Genomic DNA, 24,840 nt, shown 5'->3' with positions numbered 1-24,840 from the left:
GCTTCCCCACTGATATTATAATAATGATAAATATATTGAATGGAAAAAGTGGGTGTGACAGGTGCTACAAATCTCAAAGCATAATATTGGTTTTGGTTGAGAATAGGAATGTCAACTACAAACCAGACAGGTTTATTTTTTTTTTCTTTTGTTTCCCAAGCAATAGTGTGCTTAGCAGGGGGCACAGCACCCATCACACTGCAGGTGGTGCTGAGGACAAGCAGCAAGTCCTGGGATGTATCCCAGCTCCAGGAGTGTGTCCTTGCAGGTTTGCACCCATTTCAGCCACAGTCATCTGGGACCTTGTCCCCTTTCTGCATGTGCAGGGAGTGGGAGGCTCTCAGTGTCTGTGAAGGCTTTGAAGTCACCTACTCTGAGTTTGGTTTTGGTTTTTTTAACAGATATTGAAGCAGCTGTTTTGTGGCCTGTGTGTGATTGCAGCACTGGGCACCAAGATCCTGTCTCATTCTGATCCCTGGCTTGTGTTGCTGTGCTGGATTTCCCTCTTTACTGTCTTCTGTTTTATTACTCAGGGAAACCCCTTTCCAAACATGCCTCTGTGGGTGCTGGCAGTTTCTTTTTAATGCTTTCTAGGTCACAAGTTTCTTGCATGCCAGAGTGAGCAGATCTTAGGAAACCCTCCTTTTGATTTACCTAGTTGCTGGGTTTGTTTTGCTTTTTAATCCTACAACCCTATTTCAAAACCAGAGCCTCTTTCACTCCTGTGTCGTGTTGTGTCATGTCATGCAGCAGTGGAAATGAGTTCTGCAAAAGGAAAGTCCATGTGTATGTCCTGAGGAAGCTCCTGTCTGTGCTTCCAAGCCCCATCTCCCCACCCATCTACCAATCCTAGAGAGCTGCTTTTTCCATGTAGGACAGGGAAAGCTTTCCTGGCAACCCAGAGAAGGTGGTGAACCCTACTTACAGTTTAAGACTTGGCAGCTCTTGTAGCAGTGGGAGTTTATCTGGAGGTACAAATATCAGCAGGGCTACCATGGTGGTTGGCTGCAGCTGAGTTTTTAAACAGGGTCCAAAGGGAAGATGGTGTTGAAGAGCTAGTGGGTGGCTGAGCCAGAGGCTGCTTGTTTGAAGCTTGGGGAGCTGTGTGTGAGCTGCAGTCACACCTTGAGGTTGCAGGGAGGATATAATCACAGAGACCTCAGAATAAACTTCTCTCCACCTAATCATTTCATATGGCTCTGAACAGACAGGTGTGTGCACCACTCCTCTGCCTCCTTAATGCATCATTTGAAGCAGGTTGAATATGGCTGCAGGCATGAGGAAGAGCCTGGTGGTAGGAAGGTGGCTTGTGCCTTTCATGGCTAGGAGGCCAAGGCTTGGCTATCCCTGCTTAGTTACCTCCACCTGGGGCAGCTGGTCCTGGAAAAACCAGGGAACATAGCCTGGGCTGGAGAATGCCTTCATAAGGAGGAGAGGTAGGTCCCAAGAGTTAGTGAAGGAAAAAGAGCTGTCAGCAGAGACATTTGAGAGCCAGGAGAGTGTGAAACTGTGTTCTCCTCTACCTCCTTTGAGGCTTCCCCCAAGAGATGTGCAAGCCAGGCTGCAATGGGGCAGGAGAGAGGGTGCTGGGGGCACCCAGGATTGTGGGCAGTGCCCAGTTCACATCCTCTGGAGAGTTGTGGGCTGAACCCTTTCCAGAACCATAATATCTCCCCTTGAACACATACTTTAAAAAAACCTCATGTGCTTTTTAAGGAAGGAGTCATGTTATAGCCCATGTGTGCCAGTGTGTAGAGAACATGGATTGGTATTTCTGGTGCAGAGCAGGGTGAGCTGAAAACCTGTGGCTTTGTTTTTGTAGCTCTGTGCTTAGTGCACAGGCAAACATTGGGCTTTGCACCTGCCTTGGGATCAAATCGTAGTGCTCTGTTTTGGTGAGGGCTCTCCCTGGGAAGCTCTCATGTCTTTCTGCTTTGAAATTGGGATTTCAGTGTGGCTTAGCTTCTGAACACTGTTTTCTTAGTGTGGGGACTCTATTAATATTTACAGGCAGCAGTGGTTAGGTGAAGAGCCTACATTGCTTTTAAATATAAAGGACAACCAATGCACTCTGCACACTGGTTCTCCTAGGGACAAGTCTGTAAATGATGGTTACCATAACATCTGTACTAAGATGACCTGTTCACAGCACCTTTTTACCCTGTACCTTCCAGTCTTGCAGATTTTGTTTTGTAGTAATTCAGGTCAGTAATGCAAAGTGCACCAAGTGGCTTTCCTCTTGTGTCATCAGCACCACCTACCTCCCTCTTGGGAGCCTGAATCACACACTTCCAGAAAAATTTGCTTTTCTCAAGGCATTTTCCCTAAAGCAGAGATAACTTAGGCCATTAAATGTGGACCTGCATTCCAAAAGCCTCAGAATCAGCACTTTTATATTCACTGTTTGTGAAATGGCCATTAAAGAATGGGAGGCAGGAGTATGCTGGATCCTAGAAACCCTCTGACACTGGAGGTAAATGAGGTCAGCCACATTCCTCTGCCCCATTTTCTTGACATTCCCTCCCTATCTAACACTTCATGCCCAAAGACAAATCTTTATCCCTCAGATTGCTCTTAGAAGTCCTCTTCATGCCCAGTGCCCACAAAAATCGGGGAAGTGCCTTTGTCAGGTAGTTAGACACAGGAGACCTGGTAAAGTGACCTAGATAGGGCTGCAGCAACTTGTCATTCCTCTGTCTGGGTTTCCCAGTCAATCCTGTCTCTGTGCCCATCTTGATCAGCACTCCTGGCTAAATGCTGCCTGGGTTTCATCTCATTGAATCCCAAGCTCTACATCAGCATGAATCCAGTGTCTGGTTCAGCTGGTGAGGTGCTTGGGAAGGTTGGCATCATGTTTGCTGTCTGCTTAAGCTCCATGTGCTTAAGGAATGATAGGTGAGAGCAGGGATGTGTGCCATGTAAGCACAGAGGTAGCCCAAAGGGCCAACAGCCCTTCTGAGGGACTTTCTCAGGAAGAGTGGTGCCTGATAGCTGCCCATGGCTGGTTTGAGATCCTCCTGGGACATGGGGATGAACTTGAATCCAAGAAAGGGCCTTGGCAGCCATGTGGGGTGCCTTCTCTATCTTGGATTGCATCAGGTGTTGGGAGACACCTGGGAGCACATTTCCACAAGCAACATGATCATTGTCTGGAGCTTGGCTCCAGCCATCTCTGTTTTCCCATTGTCTAGAAGCAGAAGAGAAAGTCAAAAGCTCTATCATTTTCCTGGATTCTCCCTTGGCCTGTCATTGCTTAATTGTATCTCTAAATCTGATTAAAGTTTGGGGTGAGTCATTGTCATGGTGAGATGGAAAGGGAGCTGAGCAGATTTAAGAGAGGAGGAGTGTCTTCCCATGTGAGCATGCTGAGCAGGAGAGCTCCCACAGCAGGGAGAAACTCCTACCACTTCATACATGTGTTGCATCATCTGCTTGCTTCTGCCTCTAATTTAATGCTCTAAATCCCATTTCAAAACACTTGTAGTCCAAAGAGAATATAAAATAGACTTGGAGTAGGAAATTCATGCCAATTAGACATGCAGATCTCTCTTAATCATCTGAGACCTTCTTCCAAGCTGACACAGGACTGATAATTGTGGGGCTGTGTTGTCCTGTTGCATTGCCTACCCACAGAACCTCCTTTTCTCTCCACCACCAGAACAAAGTTGTAGGCTTAATCCAACTGCCCTTCAGTGTCCTAAATGCATTTCATTTGTGGCTACCATTGTTCAAGCTTCTAAAAACACATTCTGACCTCTTGTGGAAAAAAGCCCCATGGAACTGTAAAGCCATTGGCACTGGACAGGATAATTTTTTTTGCAATGAACTGGAAGACCTCCTCTGCTCTGCTGTGTGGCCACTATTATAATCCTTTCCACTTGCTCTTCTGGTTTCTGATGCAAATCCCAAATCCCCTTCTCTTTGTGGCTGTGTTTTCCATTGCATCCCTGCTCCTTGTGATGCTTGGTGCCCTGGCATGGCTGGGGATATGTTGCTGCAGGCAGGGCAGGCACCTTGCAGGGTGGTGGAGGAAAATCCCAGAGGACTTGAGACTGGAAGGGACCTGTGGAGATCATCTATTCCAACCTGGCTGCTCAAAGGATCTGCTTCCTCAGGCAGTTTAAGGAAGGCAAGGATGCAGCTCTTTCTTTCCCTTTTTCCATCACTGGATCAGTCTCTTTGGTGCCTGTGGTTGTGCCTGTTTGCTTCTTGCTCAGTTGAGACTCTGTAACTTGCCCCTTGTGCATCACTTAGTTTAGAAGCTATGAAACCTGCCTAGGGGCTTCTACTATGAAAACACCACCTGAGAAGTCTGCAGAAAGGGTGGGACACCAAGGGGAGCATGGAAGTCATTTAAGCTCCCGGGGGTTTCCTTGGCAAATGCAAAATTTATTTTTGTTCATCTATTTTGTTAGGTATCATCTAGATAATGAAATCTCAGTTATTAATGGAGCAAATGAGGGAAGGACAGCCAAGAAATGCCAGGCCACCCTGAAAGTGGAGGTAAATCTGCTATCCAAGAGGGAGCTAAGTAGCCATTCTTGTTGGAATTATAGTAGCCAACAATGCTGCACAGGATAGGCCAGCAGAATGCACTAAATATTTGATGAAATCAGGCACTAAATACTTGAGAAAATTACAGATTCACAGAATAATTGAAGCCACTTCTGGAGGTCATCTCACCCAAGGCTCCTGCAAAAATCAATCTCAGGTCTGTGTTCTTTTGGGTTTTGAATATCTCCAGGGATGGGAAACCCACAGTCTCTCTGGACAATCTGTTCCAGTGTTACCCTCACAGTAAAAAGCTTTTTTTCCTTACATTTAATTGGAATTTCTTGGATTTCAGCTTGTGCCCTTTGCCTCTGTTCACCAGGCATCAGTGTGAAGAGCCTGGTCTTCTTTATCCACTCTCCTATCAGGTATTGGTACCTGTTGGTAGGATTTACACCCTTCTCCACCCCAAGCCTCCTCCCCTCAGGGCTAAATATTCTGATGAAGAGAAATGGAGGGAAGATTGTTGTAAAAGGTTGAAGTAATGTTACTGGGCAGAAGTTGCTGGGCTAAAGCCACTCTGAATAGTGCCCTGGGTAAATGGTGATGTACAAGTAATATGAAATATGACAAATGAGCTTTCTTTTTTTTCCCCCTTCCTTCTCTGGATCTTTTTTTCCCCTTTAGTAGCTTTAATTTATGTGTTTTCTTGGCGTTGTGTCAGATGTCTTCTGGGAATAGTTATCTCTGGATCTTTTATCTCTGTGCTTGTCATTCAGTGTGGTCCTGACAGTCCCAAAACCTGAGATACTTGTGGTGAATGAGTTCAGGCTGGGGCCTGGCTGATTCTTGTGACCTGCAGTGATGAGCAGAACCACTCTGCTGAAAGCTTAGGGTCAAATTTTGAGCTGGAGGTGAACTTTTATAGAGGGTCAGTGTAGTTGGAGAATGGTGTTTCTTGGTTTTAAAAAAAAGCAACTTGTATTATCCTCACTTTTGGGGAAGACAGGAGACATAAAAAAAGAAAAAGGAAGTCCCAGATCTCAGAGTCTCAGGGTCTCTGTTTGAGACCCAAGAACTCAGGGTGCAGTTTGTTCAGGTTTATGGATCTATGTCTGATACAACTGCCCCATCCACACCATGGCAAGTGTGTGTGGCACCCAAGAGGAGCCATAAAAGTTCCTGTGGCTTTTCCCTGGTGGTTACAAAGCCACATCTGTTCCTCTGCACCTGGCATTACATGTATTTCTATCTTTGATACTTTGGTGCTAAATCTAGATGAATATGTAAAGACTACAAAACCTGTTAATTGAAGAGTTAAGAGAACACAGAGAAAATTGGGTTTGGTTCTGCTTGTAATTGCTTTAAAACTAAACATTTGGTCACTTACTCACCTTTCCTGATGTGAAATTTCTTTTCTATATTTCTTTTGGGAAGTGAGATGCTCCCTCCCCCAAACCAATTAAATATGAAAACTTCCATCATTGCTCCTATCACTGTGTCATATCTCCTCCCAACAGAGATTTGTTAAAACTTGTCCTGGATTTAGTTTGTCTCTCTTGTTCAACCATTTGAAGCACCTAAGGCACAGAATGAGTTTCCCTGCATTTCTAGAAAATTACAGAAGGAAGGGATCTTGCAGAAAACAAAAAGAAACCACTGATCTTACTGAGGAAGCAAGGAAATAACAGTTTCAGAGGCATGGGAATTGAATTCCCAAAGTCTTTGCATGATGTTCTAGCTCCCAAACTTTGCTGTTATTGCAGCAGCCCAGAACTGTTGTGTGTGGCTGTAGAGAAGAAGCTGATGTGTAGATGCTAGGAGATTTGTTTCTAAACTCCTGGAATTTGAATGTTTGGTGATACTGCATGGGAGGTTTGAGTTGTATGCTTTTCAAAGGCTGAAGGCACTGAATTTCTTCTCTCTGTTTTCCTTGCAGGTGTGTTACTAGACATCCAGCAGCACTTTGGAGTCAAAGACAGTGGGGCTGGCTTATTACAGACAGGTAAGAGTATTTGTTTTCTTGCTGGGCTTTGTGTAACCTTTTTCTTTTCACAAGGCTTTCAGATTTCTTCACTTATGGCCCTTGGACACATTAGCTGTGAAATACACTCTTACTAGGAAGATGAGTGAACATGAGGAGGGTTGGTTTTTTTTTTGTTTGGGTTTGCTGGTGGACAGGAGATCATGGTGTGTGTGAGTTGGGTGCAGAATGGGCCAAAAGTAAACAAACCTAGTGACATTATTTACAACTAAATTGAAATAAGAGATTGCTGCTTTCCCTAGATCAGAAAACTCATGATAAACCAACAGCAGGATCTTGTTGTTCTTACTTCTCTTAACTCTCTGTAGGTTGGTAATAGGTGTGATGTATGATGCCCTTTGTGCTCTGGAGAGAATCTGCTGAATGCACTGTGTGCAGTCAGTGTACTGGGGAGTAGAGTGTGGCAGGGAAACGTAAAACTCATCAAGATAAGTACCTAAGGATGAAAACTGCAGGAAAGGCTTAATAATCACTGCATTCATGGTACCTCATGGATTAACAATATCCCTATGATTTTGGTGCTGATAGCTTCAGACTTTTCTCTCTGTGTATTTAAGGAAAAAGAATGATTGCAATTGTCATGTCCTTTAGATGTGGCAGATATTTTAGTCTTGTATCTGCAGACAGAGCTGGGCAACCCCAGGACAACCCAGCTTTTCTGGCCTTTAGTCCTGAGGTGGTTCAAAGGAATGTTTTGGTCAACAGGTTGGATTTGGTGACATGGAGTAGCAGTCTCATGTGGAGATCTTCAGCTCTGGGAGTTGAAAGGAGTAGCCAGAGAGCAAATGCAGTATTTTAAGGAAATAAACAGTCTAGTTTGGAAACTTCCTACTGCATTATTAGTTGGACTCAGAGATCTGCGGTTGTCTTGTCACTGTCATCTCTCTGAGGGAGCCACACTGGTACAACTGTATTTCTGAAAAAACGAGAATTCAACTAGAATTAGAAATAGTATGCCAGGAACATTTTTTTTTTCCTTATGCTGTCACAGAAGATACCAAATGCCTGTCAGGAGCTTGTACATGAAAACACTAAAGTACCAAATCATTCATTCTTTATCATCACACTGGGGGATGAGATGGGAGCTCCATCAGCTTGCCTTTGATTTCAAAGGGTGTGAACCACATTGCATCTCCTCCTTTTGATTTTCTGCAACCTGTGCCACCACAGGGCCCTCAGCTGTGGTTGCAGCTTCTTGGTAATGTGGGAATACAAGCAATTAATAACACTTTGTACTAGGGCTGTAAAAATGCTGTCCTTGTGGGACAGAAGAGTTCAGCTCAGCTGATGTGTGCAGCACACATCCAGAACAGGAGGCCTGAGCTTTACAAGTGTTACTGATTGTAAGAAGCATCAGTCAGCTATGCCCAGAGTGTCAGTCTCAGGCTCTTTCCTACAGCAATTATTTGTATTTATTTATTGTACTCAGTTGAACAGGTCCTCAATGTATCGTTAGACACTAAGTGCCTTCAAGAAAAAATTCTGGTGGAAAAAGTCACTTGTCAAAGCATATATTTAATCTTCTTTCCCCTCAGTGGATGAAATCCTTCTGCAGATGATTTACTGACAGCAAGTAAGAGCTAAGCTCCAACAGGACATTTAATTTGTTAATTGCAGGAGGTGTTATTTATTTTTTTTAGCAAACATCCAGGGAATCTGAATCAGCATCTCTGAGATATTGCAAGCTTTGTGCTGAGCGTGTCAAGAGTTTTTTTAACTACTAACTATTGCTTTAAGAAAACCATCATTTTCTCTCTTTTTGTTTTTATTTTTTGCTGACCTGAAAACTGAGGGCTTGACATTGCCCCTGCAATCTAGATAATGATGTTATAGATATAGAGATAGATATAGATAATGATGGCATCACAGTGCCATCAGAGGCAAAGAGTGCTCACAAACTAAAATACCCTCACTTTCACATAAGTGAGAGTAGGGGCACATAACTGAAAACTTACTGAATGTATTACTTCAGCTTAATAAGTTTCTGTGTTGGCAGCTTGCCCATGGCCCGTGTACCCTTAACCCTGATGAAATAAAAGATGCTGCCCTAAACCACCATAAACACTGCTCTTAATCTTTTGCCTGTTCTCTAAGCCTGATCTCTCTAAATGTGCTAATTGGGAAAAATGGATGCAGAGTGTAAAGAAGCCGAAGGTTGCAGAGATGCTGGTTGAAGAGCTGGGACCAGGACTAATATCTCCCAGACCTCTGTCTTAACCTTGAATGGTTCCTTTGCAAGCAAAGATATCAGAAATATCATCATATTCCCAAGGGAGGGTCCTGCTGACTGAGTGATGTGAGATGAAAGACTGCTCATCCTGAATATGTCCTCTGAATAAAGACTGGATTAGTCCTCACATTGTTAATCCTGCATCTAAATGAGTTCTAAATCAATTTACAATGTTAATGAGGGGGAGTGAAGTGTAGTACTCACTGGCAGTTTATATCACTCGTCAAACAGGCTTTAAAAAATAATAAAGAAAATTCTCTAACTCGGAAACAAGGCTGCACACAGTGTTTTAGGAAGAGTTGGTACTGAAAACTAAAGCAGCAAGAGGAAAAGAAATACACTAAAGGCAATGTATGACCCTGCATTCATACATAACCCATAACCCAAGCTCACTCCAAACATTCAAAAGCCAATTCATACACTTGCAGCTTCTGTTGCTCTCTGGAAAGCAAAGGTGACTGTTTCCTTAGGAATTGTGAGGCCAGCATTTGAATTTTTGCCTTCTTTTATATTAATCCCAAGATACCAGCTGCTCTTTGTCTAAGAGATACAATGAAAACTGGTTAGAGTGGCACTGTAACTCCATGGGCAGCAAAAATTCACAGGGATACTCCAGCCTCATCCATAATGGAATGAAGCAGAACGTGACAGTCTCTGGAGCAGGGATCCTGTGACAGCAAAGGACACACTGACAGATGGATTGCTGCTCAGTAGCATTGTAGAGAAACAGGGATAACACCATGTTGATTCCAGAGCTTCAGTTGTTTCTTGATGATGCAGTAATTCTGTGCTGATCTTCCTCTTTAAAGTCCTACAGATACAGTTCTATAAATATTAGTTAAGTTCACTGCAGGTCTGCATCCAAAGTTTCTTCTGCTTTTCATTTCTTACTGGTTGCTTTTCCCAGCCAGAGGAATGATAATCCTGCCTGACCTCCAAAGGTGATGGAGCATCTCCTTGCCTACTTGAGCTGTCCAGTCAGTCAGTACATTTATAAGCCACACCAAAAAAAGTCTTTCCCATGTGTGAAGCTGGGTTGGAGCAGCATTGTGGGTTTCCCAAAACTCCAGACAACAAACACCAAGACTGAGATGTTGGACAGCTGGATTTTTTCAGCTGCTCTGGAGCAGTGTTCCCTAGCCGTGTAGACACTTAGAACCATGCCCCAGTGCTCTATTCTTGGGTTTCAGTAGATTTTTTTCCCCCTTCTTCAAATTTTTGCTCTCATTACTCTGTCTGCTTCCGTTGCCCTTGGATTTATTCTGCTTTTGTCTCTTGCCAATGTCTGTTTAGCACACAGGAGCCTGGCTCTCAATACAGTTTGTCTTCTGTAGATCTCAGAATGTTTTCTGCAGGGAGGGATAATGAAGTGGACGTTTTTCTCCAGGTAGGGGACCCAAGAAAGCCAGATGGGAGAACTGACCTGCCCAAAGTCACACGGTGGGGCTGAAGCAGAGCCAGAATGAGACCTGAGGTCCAGTTCCTGACCACACAGCATTCAACCAGGCTAGTGCTTAGACCCAGAGAGCTGGTCCTGGGTAAGGGGCACCTTCATTTTCTGGCCTAGGCAGCTCAGGGAGAGGGAGAGAAACCAGTGGGGACTTCTGCAAGTGGAAACTGTGAGGCATCAGGTGGAGGGATTGCATTGAGATGCAGAGGGAGAGGAGTCTGGCTTCAGAAGCAGCATGGGGATGCCACTAGAGGAAACTCTGGTGACAAAAATCTTCTGCCATAAGGTCAGAACCAAGGAACTGTAAGGAAGCAAGAGATCTGTAAGGACTCATTAAAGGTGAATAATCACAGATAACTGGGGCTCTGAAGCAACTTGTCTCTGCTCTTGTCTCTCCATCTCCAGAGAGAGATGGGAATTCTCCCAAATGCCTTTCAGCCCCTGGGTTTCCAGGCAGCCTTGCAATGCCAGGTACTTCCTCAAGTCTTTCTTTGAGTCCATTTTTTCCTGTATGGGTCAAGTCCAACTAGAACCAATGTCCATTTGAAATGGGGAAACCTTTACCTGCCTGAGTTCTGCCTCTTGAGCTGACCTTGCAGTAGAATGCACCCTTGCAAATATGTTAGCAGTGCTGGGATTGTATCAACCAAGCTATAAGTATGGGAAGCATGTAGGGGACTTTAAGTAGAGTTCAATAATGGGATAAATCAGACTTGCTAAATTGAAGGGTGTTTTTTTCAACTCTCTTTGTCTCCCATCTCCTTGTCATTGGCTTATGATGACAGCATGTACAGCTCTCCCCTTTTTTATTTATTCCACACAGGCACCACTGCCTCTGGAGAAGATGCTAACCTTGAATATGTCTTTATCACATGAGTTGCAGGTGCTGCATTTCTCTTTTCTACCATCTACTTCTACCTGCATACAGTCTCATTCCTCATCTGTGCTATGCATGACTGAACCAAACCTTCATCTTTCTCTCCGTCCTGCACCTGCTTAACTTTTCTTCTTGCTAGAACAGAGGAGCTCATGTACTGAACACTTTCTTGTTTTCTATTTACAATTCATGGGCTTTCCTTTTAAGTGAATGATTTTTTACACCAGAGCACCTCCCAGGGTCCTGGTATTGGTGACCAAGACAGAACTGCTTCGTAGCTGCTCTTCTTTATTCCTGACTGCAAATGGTTTGGACCACCATGTCCTGCCCAGAGCATGTCATGCCCCACTGTCCTCCTCCCCTCAGCCAGGTTTTGCATTCTTAAATTCTTAAATCCAGGTGATTTCAGTGGCAATCTGAGGCTCTCAGTGCCAGGACAAGGTAGAGCTCTCTGCCAGAAGGAGTTCCTCTAACGCATACCAGCACTTTTTTTTTAGTCCTCCATACCTGATTTTCAATCATTTTTACCCCAACTTCTCCATCCCTCTGTAGCCTGACACTGATGTGGGGATTAAACAGCTTCTGTAGGACAACTCCAGTTTAAGCAATGAAGCTGAAAAAGCAGAGCTCTGCACTCAGTGTACCTGAATGAATGTTGTGACAAGGGCAAGATTTTACTTTAAGAATGAGATGAGATAGTCCAGAGCCTGATTATTGCCTGCATATAAGTCCTTTACAAATTCCAACAATCCTTTTTCCCTGTGTGCTAGAATAGTGTTGATATTCTAAGAAGTCACAGCAATTTGAGGCTGTGATTCACAAAAGCATTTAAGCCTGTTTGGAAATCCCTCTGAAATCAAAAACTCAAGTCTTTTCTTGAATCAATGAGCTGGTTATAGGAAAATGGGATTGTGCCCTAGCTCAGTCCCTTGTACATCAAGGAGCAAACTATAAAAATGCTGTTAAGAGTGTGTACTATCCCTGGGCAGCCCCAGATTGGAAAGTAAATAATCTTTGGTGGTGGGGAAGGAGCAGGGAAGGGAGGGGAAGGTAACCTTGCCTCCTGCTGATAGGAGGGAAATGCTTGAGCTAGTGTTGCACTTCATCTTTTTATTGTACATGTCAGCAAGTGGGTGCAGGCTACTAGGACAGGGAAACTCTCCAGACTGGCTTGTCTTCATTAATATCTTGATTTTATGATACTGCATGGCCACTTACACTGCACAATAATTCATGTTGCTATCTTCCTGCTTTGCTGAAGGGAAGGTTTGTCCTCACCACTGGCCCTTCAGACAGGACAGGTACTTGGACTGGTTGTTGGGTGAGGAATTTGGGCTTTTGCTGCCTGTGGCCTGTCTGTTCTGTAAGTAGATATTGGCCTCTTTTCCCTTAGGCTGGAGTTCAAACACCTCTTGCTAAGGTTGTGTTCACTTCTGTAATTTATTACGATTATGAGGGAAGAGATTTCCCATGGATTTTAGAGCAGTAATTATTCATTCCATCCCAAGTCCTAACAATTTTTAAGATAGCCTTCCCATCTCCCCCTACACATGTTCCTCAAACCTCAGAGGTTCATTCAGGCTCTTTATAATGGAAGATGGGATTTTGTTGGTATTTTGTAATGCTTTTAAACAACCTCCTCAGCATACCAGCTAAGCAGTCTCATGTAGCAGGCATCTCCACCATGTTGTGTTTCATGCACAAGTACTCCGGAAGGGTTAGTCCTGTTTTCTTTTTCATTAACACCATCTTTGGAATTTTGACAGAGGGAGATTTAACATTTGACTTCTGTTAACAGCTATTTTAATGCCATTTTTTGGAATCTAATGGCCATCAGTTGCTGGAAGAGAGTTGTGTGCTCCCATTCCGTACCTCACAAATAGTTTTACTTCCCCTCCTCCTGCTCTGCAGTGACACTGAAAGTTTTTGGTACTAAGTGGAATGCAAGCTTAGCTTTAATTCTTGCTTTTCCCTGAGTCTCTAAGTTTAATTTTCAATTATGGTGACCAGAGGATTGTTTGTGTATGTTCTAAATCAGGATGTATTCCTTCTCTGTCCCCTGATCTGGGTCTGTGCATACAGTTGCTGTTGATACATCTTGGGCCCAATTTAAAGGTAAGCATTAGTCCAGAGGGAAAGACTTTTTTCCTTGACTTTAAAGGAAGCTGGATCAGGGTCTTCTATAAACTGTGAGTGAGAAAATAGACCTAACTTTAATAATATGTTGTGTATATTTTATGTGCTTCATCCCAGGGCAGCCATAAGTGTTCCCTCACAAGAATTATTTTAAGATTATTTTGTTTTTTCTCTTGCCTCCCACACCTGAAGAGCTTTCATTTTCTTAGAGAACAAAACCTACAGTTCTGCAGGGCAACATACTGGGTTGGGAGAGCTGTAAGCAGCCATATTCATACAGGGCTCTGCCATCAGGGGATAGAGAGGTCAGGCTTGGTCTGTGCCCTCTTGATGACTTCCAGGTTGATATGGTGGAGCTGGAAGCATTGCTGATGGAGGAGGTGGTTGACTTGGTAATGAGAGATCATGTGGATAAACCATACAAACTGGAGTTGTCCTACAGAAGCTGTTTAATCCCCAGATCAGTGTCATGCTACAGAGGGATGGAGAAATTGGGGTAAAAATGATTGAAAATCAGGTATGGAGGACTAAAAAAAGATTTTACACAGGATCTCCTTCTGGCAGAGAGCTCTACCTTGTCCTTGCATTGAGAGCCTCAGATTGCCACTGAAATCACCTGGATTTAAGAATTTAAGAATGCAAAACCTGGCTGAGGGGAGGAGGACAGTGGGGTAGAACATGGTCCAAACCATACAGCTCTGAGAGTGTGAAGGAGCTCTGGAACACTGAAAGTTTCATCTTGCAATGCAGCAAGAGCAGTGCTGTTGTCATGCTGCAGGCATCCAGTAGATTCTGTATCCCAGTCACAGGATGTCAGGGGTTGGAAGGGACCTCTGAAGATCAAGTCCAACCCCCCTGCCAGAGCAGGACCAAAACCAGGGCAGGGTCACTTAGAAATGCAAGTAAGTACTCTAAGTCCTCAGTTTTTTTTGTAGTGGTGGAAATGCTGGGCTCCTAGGCCCATCTGTGTGATCATTTTGCTTCTCTGATGTCCTTTTGAGTTCCAGGTGGCTTTTCAGCCAAACCAGTGCTTCTCAAAATTTTGGGGCTGTGTACCAGACCACTCTGCATCCTTACAATCAAACTTCTACAGCGAGTTATCCTCAGACCTCTATAAAAGTCATACTGCTGTGTGGCTGACTGCAAAGAACTTGCTGTTACCTTGGGAAAACACAGGTTTGGGAACCACAGCCTTCAACTGTTAGAAGCTGCTGGAAAAGGTGATGTTTTTCCAGGCAGAGCAACTCCAGTTCAGCACAGGTTGCAGTCATTCCCATGGATGGACCTACACATGCTTGAGGAGGAGTGTGACTCATTTGGAGACACATACAGCTGGCTTGGAAAATGAATTCCAGGGAATAGGTTACGTAAAAAGGGAACATTCCTCATGGTATTTGGTAGGGTAACCAGCCTGCAGAACTAGATTCCAATTAACACAAGTAACTCTGAACTGCATGAAGGCTGTATTGTTAAACTAATGAAAAATAAATCTCCTGATGTGCTCCCCTTGTCCCCAGTACATGCACATATTCCAGGGGTTTTTCTTTATGCTGATATAAGATGATAAAGCAAAGACCAAGTTACTGCTTAGGTATTGGCAGGGAACCTTATTTTTGGAAGGGAAATATTACTTTATTATAAGCTCATTGCTTATCCCAGTTCTAAGTTCTCAAAACTAAATGTGAATGTGCATAAACATTTTTGGCTGAAAACTCTCTCCAGTTTTCAAGTTTTAGTCAAATGACTGAGAGTGACTTAGGACTTTGGTGCTGCAAATGCTTTACTTTTCAGTGGAAAGGATGTTTCCAGGGAAAGGTCAGCTCTCACCTCTTTTATTCCCCCACTCAGTTATCCATCAAGTTACTCCTAATTAAAAATTTAGGCATTTGCAACCATTTCTTCCTCCCACACTTTCTACCCACTGATGTTTGCAGAAGCAAGGTTTATTTTATGTATCCCCCTGCTCCATCATTCTTCTTGCTCTCTTTAGATGAGCTGCACTGGAGATGTGGCAGCTCTGTCCTGTTGCAGGGCAGCAGAGTTGAACTGGGAACACTAATGGTAAGACACCTTTCCTTCAAAGAGCTGTCTTAAAGAAATAGGTAGTTCTAGTAGCTTTAACTTGCTTCTTTGGGTCCTCACTGGTTTTAAATGTATGGTTATAATAAATTACTATTGCAGTAGCCTTGGAAGTGAATTAGGGAGGCTATACAGGTAAAGCAGTTTGAGCTTTGATTTCTTTTTCCACTTCTGCTGAGAGCACTGACCAAGGTGCTCTCTTCTCTGGGTCATTTCCTGGTTCCCTTTCTTCTCTAGATCATCATTTTTTAAAGGCAAGGACATCACCTACCCTCTGAGCCTGATAGGGTTAAAGCTGACCTTGGGAAGAGTATGGGCTGACTGAGAATTTCAGAGTAGGATTTGTCTATCTGGTGTCTTTTGGAAAGTTTGTTTTGTTTTCCTTCAAGGATGTTTGAAATATCCTCTGAAATCTTTGCTTTTAGCTCTGCTTTAATCACAATTATTGGTTTTATCCTTCCTCTACACCCCCTGGGATGTGAGTGGCTTGGCCACCACAGCAATTGATGGTGTTAGCTTGTCATCTTCATGCTTCTCTATTCAGCATCCTGTGGTTTTGTCCAATCTACCTGGCAATATAAATAACAATAAAAGTGCCTGAGTGCCCCATGGCCACACCTTTTGAGCACTAGAAACCATTGACAGAGCCTGACAAAGAGAGCTACTATTTCATCAGTGACTACAATGAGTCATGGAAGAAAGATGGGGTGAGTTAAAGAATAACTTTGCCACACACACACAGAAAAGGAAGGGGATTTTTTTTTTTTTTTTTTCTCTCTGGAATGTGCAGGGTGCTTCAGAGATCCATGTGTCATTGAGCTGAGTTCAATTTTAAGCACATGGTCTACTTTTAAAAGCAGCCTTCCATTTTACAGGTGTGGTTTAGGATACATAAATGCTTAACTTAGTAACCCTGCCTGCAAATCAAAGGAGTTGTGGCACAAATTGCAGCAGCAAAAATGCTTCCAGGGTAAATTGCAAGCTCAAAATTAGTGACTGAGCTGAGTATTCTTTAGAAACCTGATGCTAAAAATAGCTATTAGTTCAGAAGAGCTGACATAAAGAATTATTATGGAGAGAACCATGCAAATGTTTGACTGAATAAATCCACCTCTTTTATCACATTGAAGGTAAAATTAGAGAACAGGAAGATTAAAATGTCTCATCATTTTTACTGCTTTGGTCCCATCTTCTTCTTCCCCTCCCCCTTTTTGTTTGGAAATGGACATCTTGCTCTGTCCCCTGGATGCCCACCAAGCAGGGCTCCACAGGAGTGCTGCTGGGATGTAGAAATCCAAGGAACTGCTGTGTTGCTGTAGCTCATGATGCTGAAACTGTCATCAGCTTTTGCTGATGTCAAATCTGTCTGAAGGTTGTTTTTTTGGTGTTTTTTTATAAAATGTGATGTGTTATATCAGGGGGTAGGGTGGCAAGACAAAGAGAAAACACTAAAAGAAAATATCTCTGGAAAAAAAATGAGGGAGAGAACATATTTTCCTGAAAAGCAAGTTTTCCAAAGTTGCCCTTGTTCTCATTGAGGATGTTTTATGGCATCAAAGGTAATAAACAGGATCTTACACAATGGATGCTGAATTTTCACTAAGAGCTCCCCAGTGAGATATTCCTACCAGCTGCTAACATTCTGCCTTCCAGTGACTTGGACAACCCAGTACCTGACACATTGAGCTAAGAAAATGTTTGCCTTGTGTATTAAAGACAGATTAGTTTTTCTTTTTTGCACTGAACTTGTTCTTTAGGGATTGGTAGTCCAGAAGCTGGACTTTTGTCTGCTCAGCAGCCAACAGGACTGCTGGCAATGCCATGACAACTTTTCTCCTAAGTTGTTTTTGGCTGTACAGGACAAAGCTGAGTTGTCCCCTTGGGACATTGGAGCTGGGGCAGTCTCTAGGGGAGGGGATGGAATGAGTGCTGCACACAAACCAACTTTACATGGTCACAGTCTCACCTTCTACATTCTTAGGCTTGACTGAAATGGGCTTTTTAATGACTTCAGCCATCCCTGGATTCACCAAATATTGTCTTTCTTTTTTTCCATTAATGGAATTGATGATGCATGAAGGCCCTGCATTTGCAAGCCTTGCACATTGCAGTCTTCATTTCAGGATGTTATTTTTCACCAGTAATCCTTCTACATGCAAGATGCTGGGCAGAAGAAATCTAAAAGAGGAATTATTTAAAAGAGAGGTCAGTTGTGCACTGTGGTTATCAAAACTCCTGTTAACCCAGAGATCTTTTAGGTCATGTTGGTTTAGGCACTGATGCCAGATGAATTACAAAGCTCAAAGTTGAGCTGCAGCTCAACTTGGTATTAAAGTGTTTGTGCAAGTGAGGGATGGCACTCTGGAAATTCATCTGGGTGATTGATTTAGAAATAACAACTGTAAGACAGGCAGAGACCTGATTCCTTCCCCAGGGCAGTGATGAGCCTTTTCCTTTTACAAACCATGGCAAGCTAAACACTGGGATATGTCAGTATTTCAACAATTTCCTTAAATGAATTTATCCCTTTTGGAAGGCCACCCAGCCACTCTGAACCACTTGCTCTGTGTCTAAATTGCCATTTATCACAGCAAGAGCATTTCTGAGCCTTGCCAGCAAAATTAAATCAGTGAATGATTCCTGGCAAGTAGCACTGGCCACTTCCAGCCAGGGGAGAACCTTCCTTCCATACTTCCTTCATCCCTCTTCATCCCAGGATGAAGCCTACTTGTCACTGTGGGTGTTTATGTGGGGTCTGCTCTTTGTTCAGCCTTGTCTCTTGTCTGACAGTAGATCTGGAACTGCAAATTGCAGCCCCTGGTGATGTTTTGTTGTAGTTATTTTGTGGTACAAAAGCCTAATGAAGTGGGGCAGGAATTTGAAAGAGTGGGTGGGTAAAACCTGTGGCTCTGTAGCCTGGCAGAGTTGTTCAAGTGCTGAAAATGGATCTGTACATGATCTGTAGGATCAGATATGATGTAGGAAGTACTTCTGGTCCTTGTCCTCTGCTGGGGTCACTGCTGCTGCTGAGACTCCCTCCAAAGTGGGGAGTGTCCCTTGTGCAGGACACTCAGGGCTGTGGGAACTGAGGGAATTCTGGATGTCCTAAGCTCATGTTCCTGGCTCCTCTGGCTCACTGGTGGATCTTGTTAGAAGGCTGGGGCTTGGGGGTTGTCTGGGCAGCCTGTCTCTTGTTCAGATGCCAGTTCCTAAAAGAAGGGTAGGTGGAGTTTCCTGATACATTTAACATAAGAGAAAGCAGGGTGGTAACTGCTGAGAGTCTCCTGCCAAAGGTAGATCTTGCTGTCTGGCACATCCAGACTCCTCCCTGACCCCCTCTGTTTACCAGACTTGGCCAGTGGTTCAGCATTTTATTGCCATGCCCTTGCAGCTGCTGGTGAGTTGTTTTTGTCTGAACACACAAGAGTGTCTGTGACTGAGCAAGTGTAATGACTGGGGTAATAAAACAAATACAAATTAGTTCAGGGCACAGGGTAAGTGAGAACACAAATGGCTCCTTCCTTGCCTTTTAGAGAATTTGTGACTCATAATGAAACTAGACAGCAAGTGCATTTACACTCCTGATGTCTGGTCCAGTTTGGCCAGCCAGCCCTGCTCCTACTCGTATTTTGTCTCCACATGCATGTCCTTCCTTCACTTCCTTCTTACCACAGTAGTTTTAAAGTTAATCTGTATTATTATTACTAATAAAGCTGGTCTGTGTTATTATTACTATCATCCTTAAAAATAAGGGGGGGAGGATGGAGAATGTAAAGGCACATAGAATAATTAATGTCTTGAAAAGGCAGGGTGTGTGGTTTTCTTGTTTTCCTCATAATACAGAAACCATCACTACAGGGCTGTTTGCTGGAAAGCACTCCACAAACTTATCAGGGAATGCTGTGGAAATAAATGCTGCAAGAAGTGTTGTCAGGGCCAGAATTTAAAAGCCCAGCTTGTTCCATGGATGAGAAATGATAATTCTTGGGAGGGCGGTGAGTAATTCAGGTGCCTGTGTAGGAATTCTGTGTCCTTTCCTTGCAAGGATCTGATTGCTGTCAATGTCACAGACAGGATGCAAGACTACATGGGTTTCTGATCTGCTGCCATTGTTCTCGTGTTCCTATTAAGTGGTGTCCTCAGGTTACAGGAAAGATCTTTTATTGGGGGATTTACAATTTATTGGCTGCCAAAGCCTTAGGCAGAAAGATGGACACTGCTGTGAGGGGGAAGTTGTGAGGTTCCATCAAGAGATGCTTCTCTATCCTTCTGTGTTGATGCTTTGAACTGAAACTCAGCATTATACAAATATCCTCTGTAAAATTAGTGGAGTTTTGGTCCAGTCCCGGATGGGGTGTGGATTATATATCTATAAAGAGCTGTCATTGCATGAGACACTATTGTATTTTACAGGCAACTCAGAAATAAGCAGGCAACTGAGCAAGACAAAATGCTGGAATTCCCTCTGTGACCAGCAAGCAGCTTTTTACAAGTCCAGGTTTGGTGGGCAGTGTTAAGAAATTTGTGTGCTTGCTCCATAACTCCTCCTGAAGGTGGCTATATTGAGCATATAGGAGGGGAAAAGTTGGAGGAAAAACCTTGATGAAAACAAGACAATCCCAGGCTGCTGAATTAGCATCAAACAAAAACCAGAACCCCCCCCCACCACAATTGCTTTGATATCCACTTCTGTGAACTTTAGAATATTCCCATGCCAAAGTGATTTCTATTTCTAAAAAAAAAAAAAAAAGAATTAATTAGCATTAGGTTGGATGGCAGGGTTTTAAGAGCAATGCCCCTTCTTGGGGCTGCCTGCATCTTAAGAGTAAGTGAATAAAAAACAGATATTTCAGATGTCCTCTTGAAGTTCTGATGATAAGAAGGAATACATTTCCATCCCTTAAAATTCAGTTTAATCTGACCCATGTTTGTCTTCCTCCAGATATCCAGGGGTAAGTAGTGTAAGCCCAGCATGAAAATTTCTGCTTAGAAATTTAGAAAGATCTGAGATGACCTCTGTGAAGGAAGTTGACTACAATATATAGAGATGGATCAGCATTTTTTCCCTTCAGATTGATAATTTTCTTAGATATTGAGGGTTTATTGCTTTGAAAAGATGCCCTTTTCCTGGAGCACACTTGCAGATGTGTGGCTAGAATTGGTAAGGGATCAATTTTGCAGAAGAGTGGTGTTAAAGGAGTTTGCCACGAGGCTGTCAGTGGCAATTGCATAATTAAAATGAAGGTATGGCCATTTTCCCTTAAAAAGAAGGAGCATATGTTTTGCCAAGCCCACTGTAGATGGTCCAACAGCCCCCTGAAGAATTGAAATAATTAAAAAGAAATCAATCAGTCCCACTGGCTGCCTGGGGAGAATGCCAGCAAAGAACTCTCTCTGTGTGTCTGTCCCCATTCCCAAAGCAGAGAGCCCTGTGGATTTGCAAGGCTTTGATATTGCTTTTCCTACCATCCCACAGGATTGACAGCTGCAAAAACCCCTGGAGCTTGTGGGCCTGGTGGAAGACAGTGGCTGAGGCTTTCTTTGTGGCCAGGACTCCAAGCAAAGCCAGGATCAGCCTTCCCCACATCCCTTGCCCTGAGATGGAGCTGTAGCTGTTTGCCATCCTCTGCCCTTGCTGTTAGCACAGCATCTTGATGAAATCTGGCTTTGGTCACTGCAGGGTTTCTCCTGCTCTGTAAATGCAGCTTTTAGGAGCTGAAGGGAGAGGTGAGCACAGTGTTCCTGCTGCAGAACAGATGTCTATTTGTGAAGCTCCTTTTAAAAACAAACCTGAGGTCTGATGGGAGTCAGACAGAAGTCTGACATAAGAATGTCAGATGAGCATTTCTTTTAGCAAGCTTCTAGGCAAAAGAAGCTCTTGATTGCACCCTAAAAAGAGAAGGGGAAGCACTTCCTATTGCATAGTTTTTCTTAGGAAGCTGCTGCTGTTGGTGAATTACTTGTAGCAGAGAATGTATTAGTAATAGACTGTACTTACAAAGCATCTCCTCTCTCTGCTCTCATTGCTGCAGGAAGTGGCTTTCCAGATTGATTTCTCTTTGAGGCAGAATAACTCCTCTGGCACACTAGCTAATGATTTGAAATTAAAATGTTAGTTGAGGTAGGATGCAGGCTTTTGTGGTGCTGTTGTAAAGAAGGATGCTAAACATCATTTTAGCATGAGAACAGTCTTTCCCCCTCCAATTTGAAACAAGGGACATTATTTCTCTTGCTACCAGACACCATTTGTGATCACCATTAAGAGAAGAACAGATTTAAAGTATTTTATTGCTTGTTAACTAATTCATGGTACTCACTGCAGATTTCAGGGATCAAGGGACTTAGATTATTCTGCATTATCAGCTTTAAGCTGTCATTTCTTGATGTGTTTAAGTGCACACTCTGGTGGAAAAGGCTTTGTGGGTAAAGTTGGATGTAACTGTTCCTTCCTTAAGGAAATAGGATTGCTTCTGTCCTTCTCTTTGCACTTTCACTGCTGTGCCAGAGACCAGGGAACCTGCCAGAAAAGATACCAGGTTAGTTTTCAGTCCCCTGATTTTGCTCTCCAGGTGGCCATACAAGCTCCAGTACTGGCACCAGTCAAACAAGCTCTTTTAAGAGATCTCATCTTAAAAGGAAGATCTTCTTTTAAGATCATCTTAATGAAGATCTTCTAAAAAGAAACCTGGACTTAAAAGAAAGATCTCAGGCAGGGGAAGGGAATAGAATAAAATGATGGTCCTTTGGGTATGTGGTTATTTAAATGTTTTTCTAAAGACACCTTTTTCTAACCCTGGGTATAGATGCTTCATCCTAATGGCCCTGCTCTGGCAGGGGGGGTTGGACTAGATGATCTTTTGAGGTCCCTTCCAACCCCTAGGACTCTGTGATTCTGTGATTCTGTGATTCTGTGTAATGAGAGCATTAGGATCTCCCTGTTGGAGATTTTTTTTGTGATGGAAGCTCTTAGATGCTTGGCATGTATGCAGGATGTCCTGGAAAACTGCAGGAAAAGGGGAAAGCAAGACTACTCTTCCTTCAGATGCAGATTTCATGGGCACTGGGGGTGATCACTGGCTCTTTCTGTGACAGCAGCTAAGATTCTTTTCGATGTATTTTAGCCCTGTTGAGGCAAAACCAATCTTGTTGCAGAGCTGCAAAGCTATTGACAAGTCTCTCTACCTCTGGGATCTCATGTCTAATTCAGGATTGACCAGATGGAGACAAATCCATCCTAATTGGCTAGCTAAGTTAATGAAGTTTCCCTACAACTGATTGCACAATGCCCAACTGACCCGTGTCACACACTGGGTCAGCTCCCAGCCTGCAGCCAGGGAGGGACCATGTCCCCTGTCACTCCACTCTTAACCAGCAAAGTTCTCAAAAAGCCTGAGCCACTTAACTGAAATGGAGAGGAAACTGCAAGGGGACAGAGCTGCTGGTCACTGTCTGGCTGCTTCATTACTTTATTTCATTACATTTGGGTGATCCTACCCTGGCAGGAGGATTGGACTCGATGATTTCTCGAGTTCCCTTCCAACCCTGAAGATTTTGTGATCCTGTGGGATACTCTGTGACTGTGCATGTGCAGGATCAAAGCCACTTATGGTTTTGGAAATAATGTGAATGACATTCCATCCTTTGGAAGTAATTTTAGGTGCAGCTCAATAACGTGTTAAGAAGCCATTACCTAAGCAAGAAATGATGCAGATGCATTTTTGTCTTTCTAATCCTTAAATTTTTTTCAGAATGCCAAAAGAATGGTTGTATCAATCCAGACCAGAGGTCTTTTTGGTTGTGATCATTAGAACAAATATGGGGGAAAAAAATAAAAGAATAAGACAAGCTGTTGGTGATAGTTCCCTGGTACATGCTATCAACTAAGAGCTGAGGACTTGCTAAACAAGAGAAGTTATCTTTAACAGCCTTTCAGTTAGTAGTCTTCTAGGGTTTTGTCCAATCCTGTTTTGAAATAACCTGAGCTCTGAGCTCCTGTGATAAAATCCCAGTGTTTTGTACATTAAAGACCTCCTTTACTTTGAATTTTGCAGCTGCCAGTCTGATTTGATGCCACCTGGTCAGTCTTCAAAGGGAGGAGGTGATTCAGTTTTCCCCTTTTCTGTGCTACTCCTGTTGTTAGATCTATTGTATATCCCACATCAGTTGTTCCTTGTCCAGTGTGTTTCATGTTTTACTCTAAAAGGATCTGTTTTGACCTTTTCACAATTTTTTTGATGCTCTCTGTATTTTTTCCCAGTAATAACCCTTTATGTTACAGAGATGCTGTAAACTTACAAGCACTAAAATGCTGCCATCAGGGATTGGGAAGCAGTTATGTCTAACCAGAAAGCTCAGCTCTGATGCCCACTGAGTCAAGTGGGAGTCCTTCCATCCACTTGGGTCAGGAATCTGAATCAAACCACATGAAAAACATTTTGCAGAAGCCTGGAAGTGGCTCTAAACCAAAAGTGGCCTTGACTTCTTTAATAATTCCTTTCCAAACAGTAAGAAATGCAAAAGCAGAGTTTAAAAACTGACAGACAAGATCATTTTCTGGCTTGAAAGAAACCTCAAAAGAAACCTCAAAAGAAAGATCTCAGGTAGGGGAAGGGAATTAGAATAAAATGATGAACCTTTGGTTTTTGATTCGATGCTGTCAGCAATCAAAAGCTGCCTCAGACAATAATTTTCATGACTTTTTTATGGCTCTGCCATGGAAAGAAAACTCTGCCTCAGCTTCCTCTTCCTGGCTCTTCTTTTCCCCCTGTTATGAACCAGGTTGTGGAACTGACCCAGGTGGGAAGAACGTTTTGAACTGATGGCAAGAGGTGGTGTTTGCTCCTCCTCAGATGTTTTGATCTATAAATTTTAATCCCACATTGTGCAACCAGAGAGGACATTCTGCTAGCAAATCCAGCATTTATTTCACTGCTAAAAATGCTCATCAGGGCTGTCTGGCTGCTGGTTTCCCAGATCCAGTTCCCTGCAGGGTCAGGCAAGCAGCAGTTTGGGCAGCAGGGAAGCAGTGGACTGGAAGCTCTGTGTGGAATTGTTTGGGTTGCTGCCTGCAGCACTCCATCCCAAAGCAGATCTCTAGGAACAAAATAACTGCTTCATTGATGTTCAGGTTGCCCAAATCCCTTTAAAGCAGTGATAATGTAATCACTGTAATTTCCAAAGTGAAAAGCGGAAGTTTGGGTTTTTCCTCTTTTTTTTTTTTTTAATATGTTGCCTGTTTGCAAAATTTAATGGAGGAGCAAGTTAGCTCCTGCTTCAGCTAAATTTGCTGGACATCCAGAGAGGTTGAGCAGCACAGTAAAATGTGCTTTTCCACTGTACACTTAGATAAAAAATTTAGAAGTACAGCATGATAGAATTGTACCTCAGTGGATGTGGAAAATGGTTGTTAAATAACTGTGAATATCTTTCTACTTCACTGCTGTAGCAATAAGCAAGACAGCTGAATCTTTAAATGCAGCTTCAGGTGACATAATACTGGAAAGGAGTTTTGAAGAAGTGAAAAATTGGAGTGC

The 24,840-nt window shown here is 43.2% G+C and overlaps 1 protein-coding gene across 4 annotated transcripts in view; it reads left to right on the top strand.

The window, feature by feature from the left end:
* The window catches only part of LOC103536543 (protein spinster homolog 2), a 135,556-nt gene that overhangs the window by 28,640 nt on the left and 82,076 nt on the right, over positions 1 to 24,840 (top strand). For all 4 annotated transcript variants that reach the window (XM_030462496.1, XM_030462494.1, XM_030462495.1 and 1 more), the window contains exon 2: positions 6,431 to 6,496. In XM_030462496.1, coding sequence (XP_030318356.1) covers positions 6,431 to 6,496 — 66 coding nt within the window. The remainder of the gene's footprint in view (positions 1 to 6,430; positions 6,497 to 24,840) is intronic.

This window comes from Calypte anna, chromosome 19, assembly GCF_003957555.1.
Source record: "Calypte anna isolate BGI_N300 chromosome 19, bCalAnn1_v1.p, whole genome shotgun sequence".
Classification (NCBI taxonomy): domain Eukaryota; kingdom Metazoa; phylum Chordata; class Aves; order Apodiformes; family Trochilidae; genus Calypte; species Calypte anna.
Note: the sequence above shows the minus strand (reverse complement) of the source record. Positions and strands in the feature narration are given on the sequence as shown.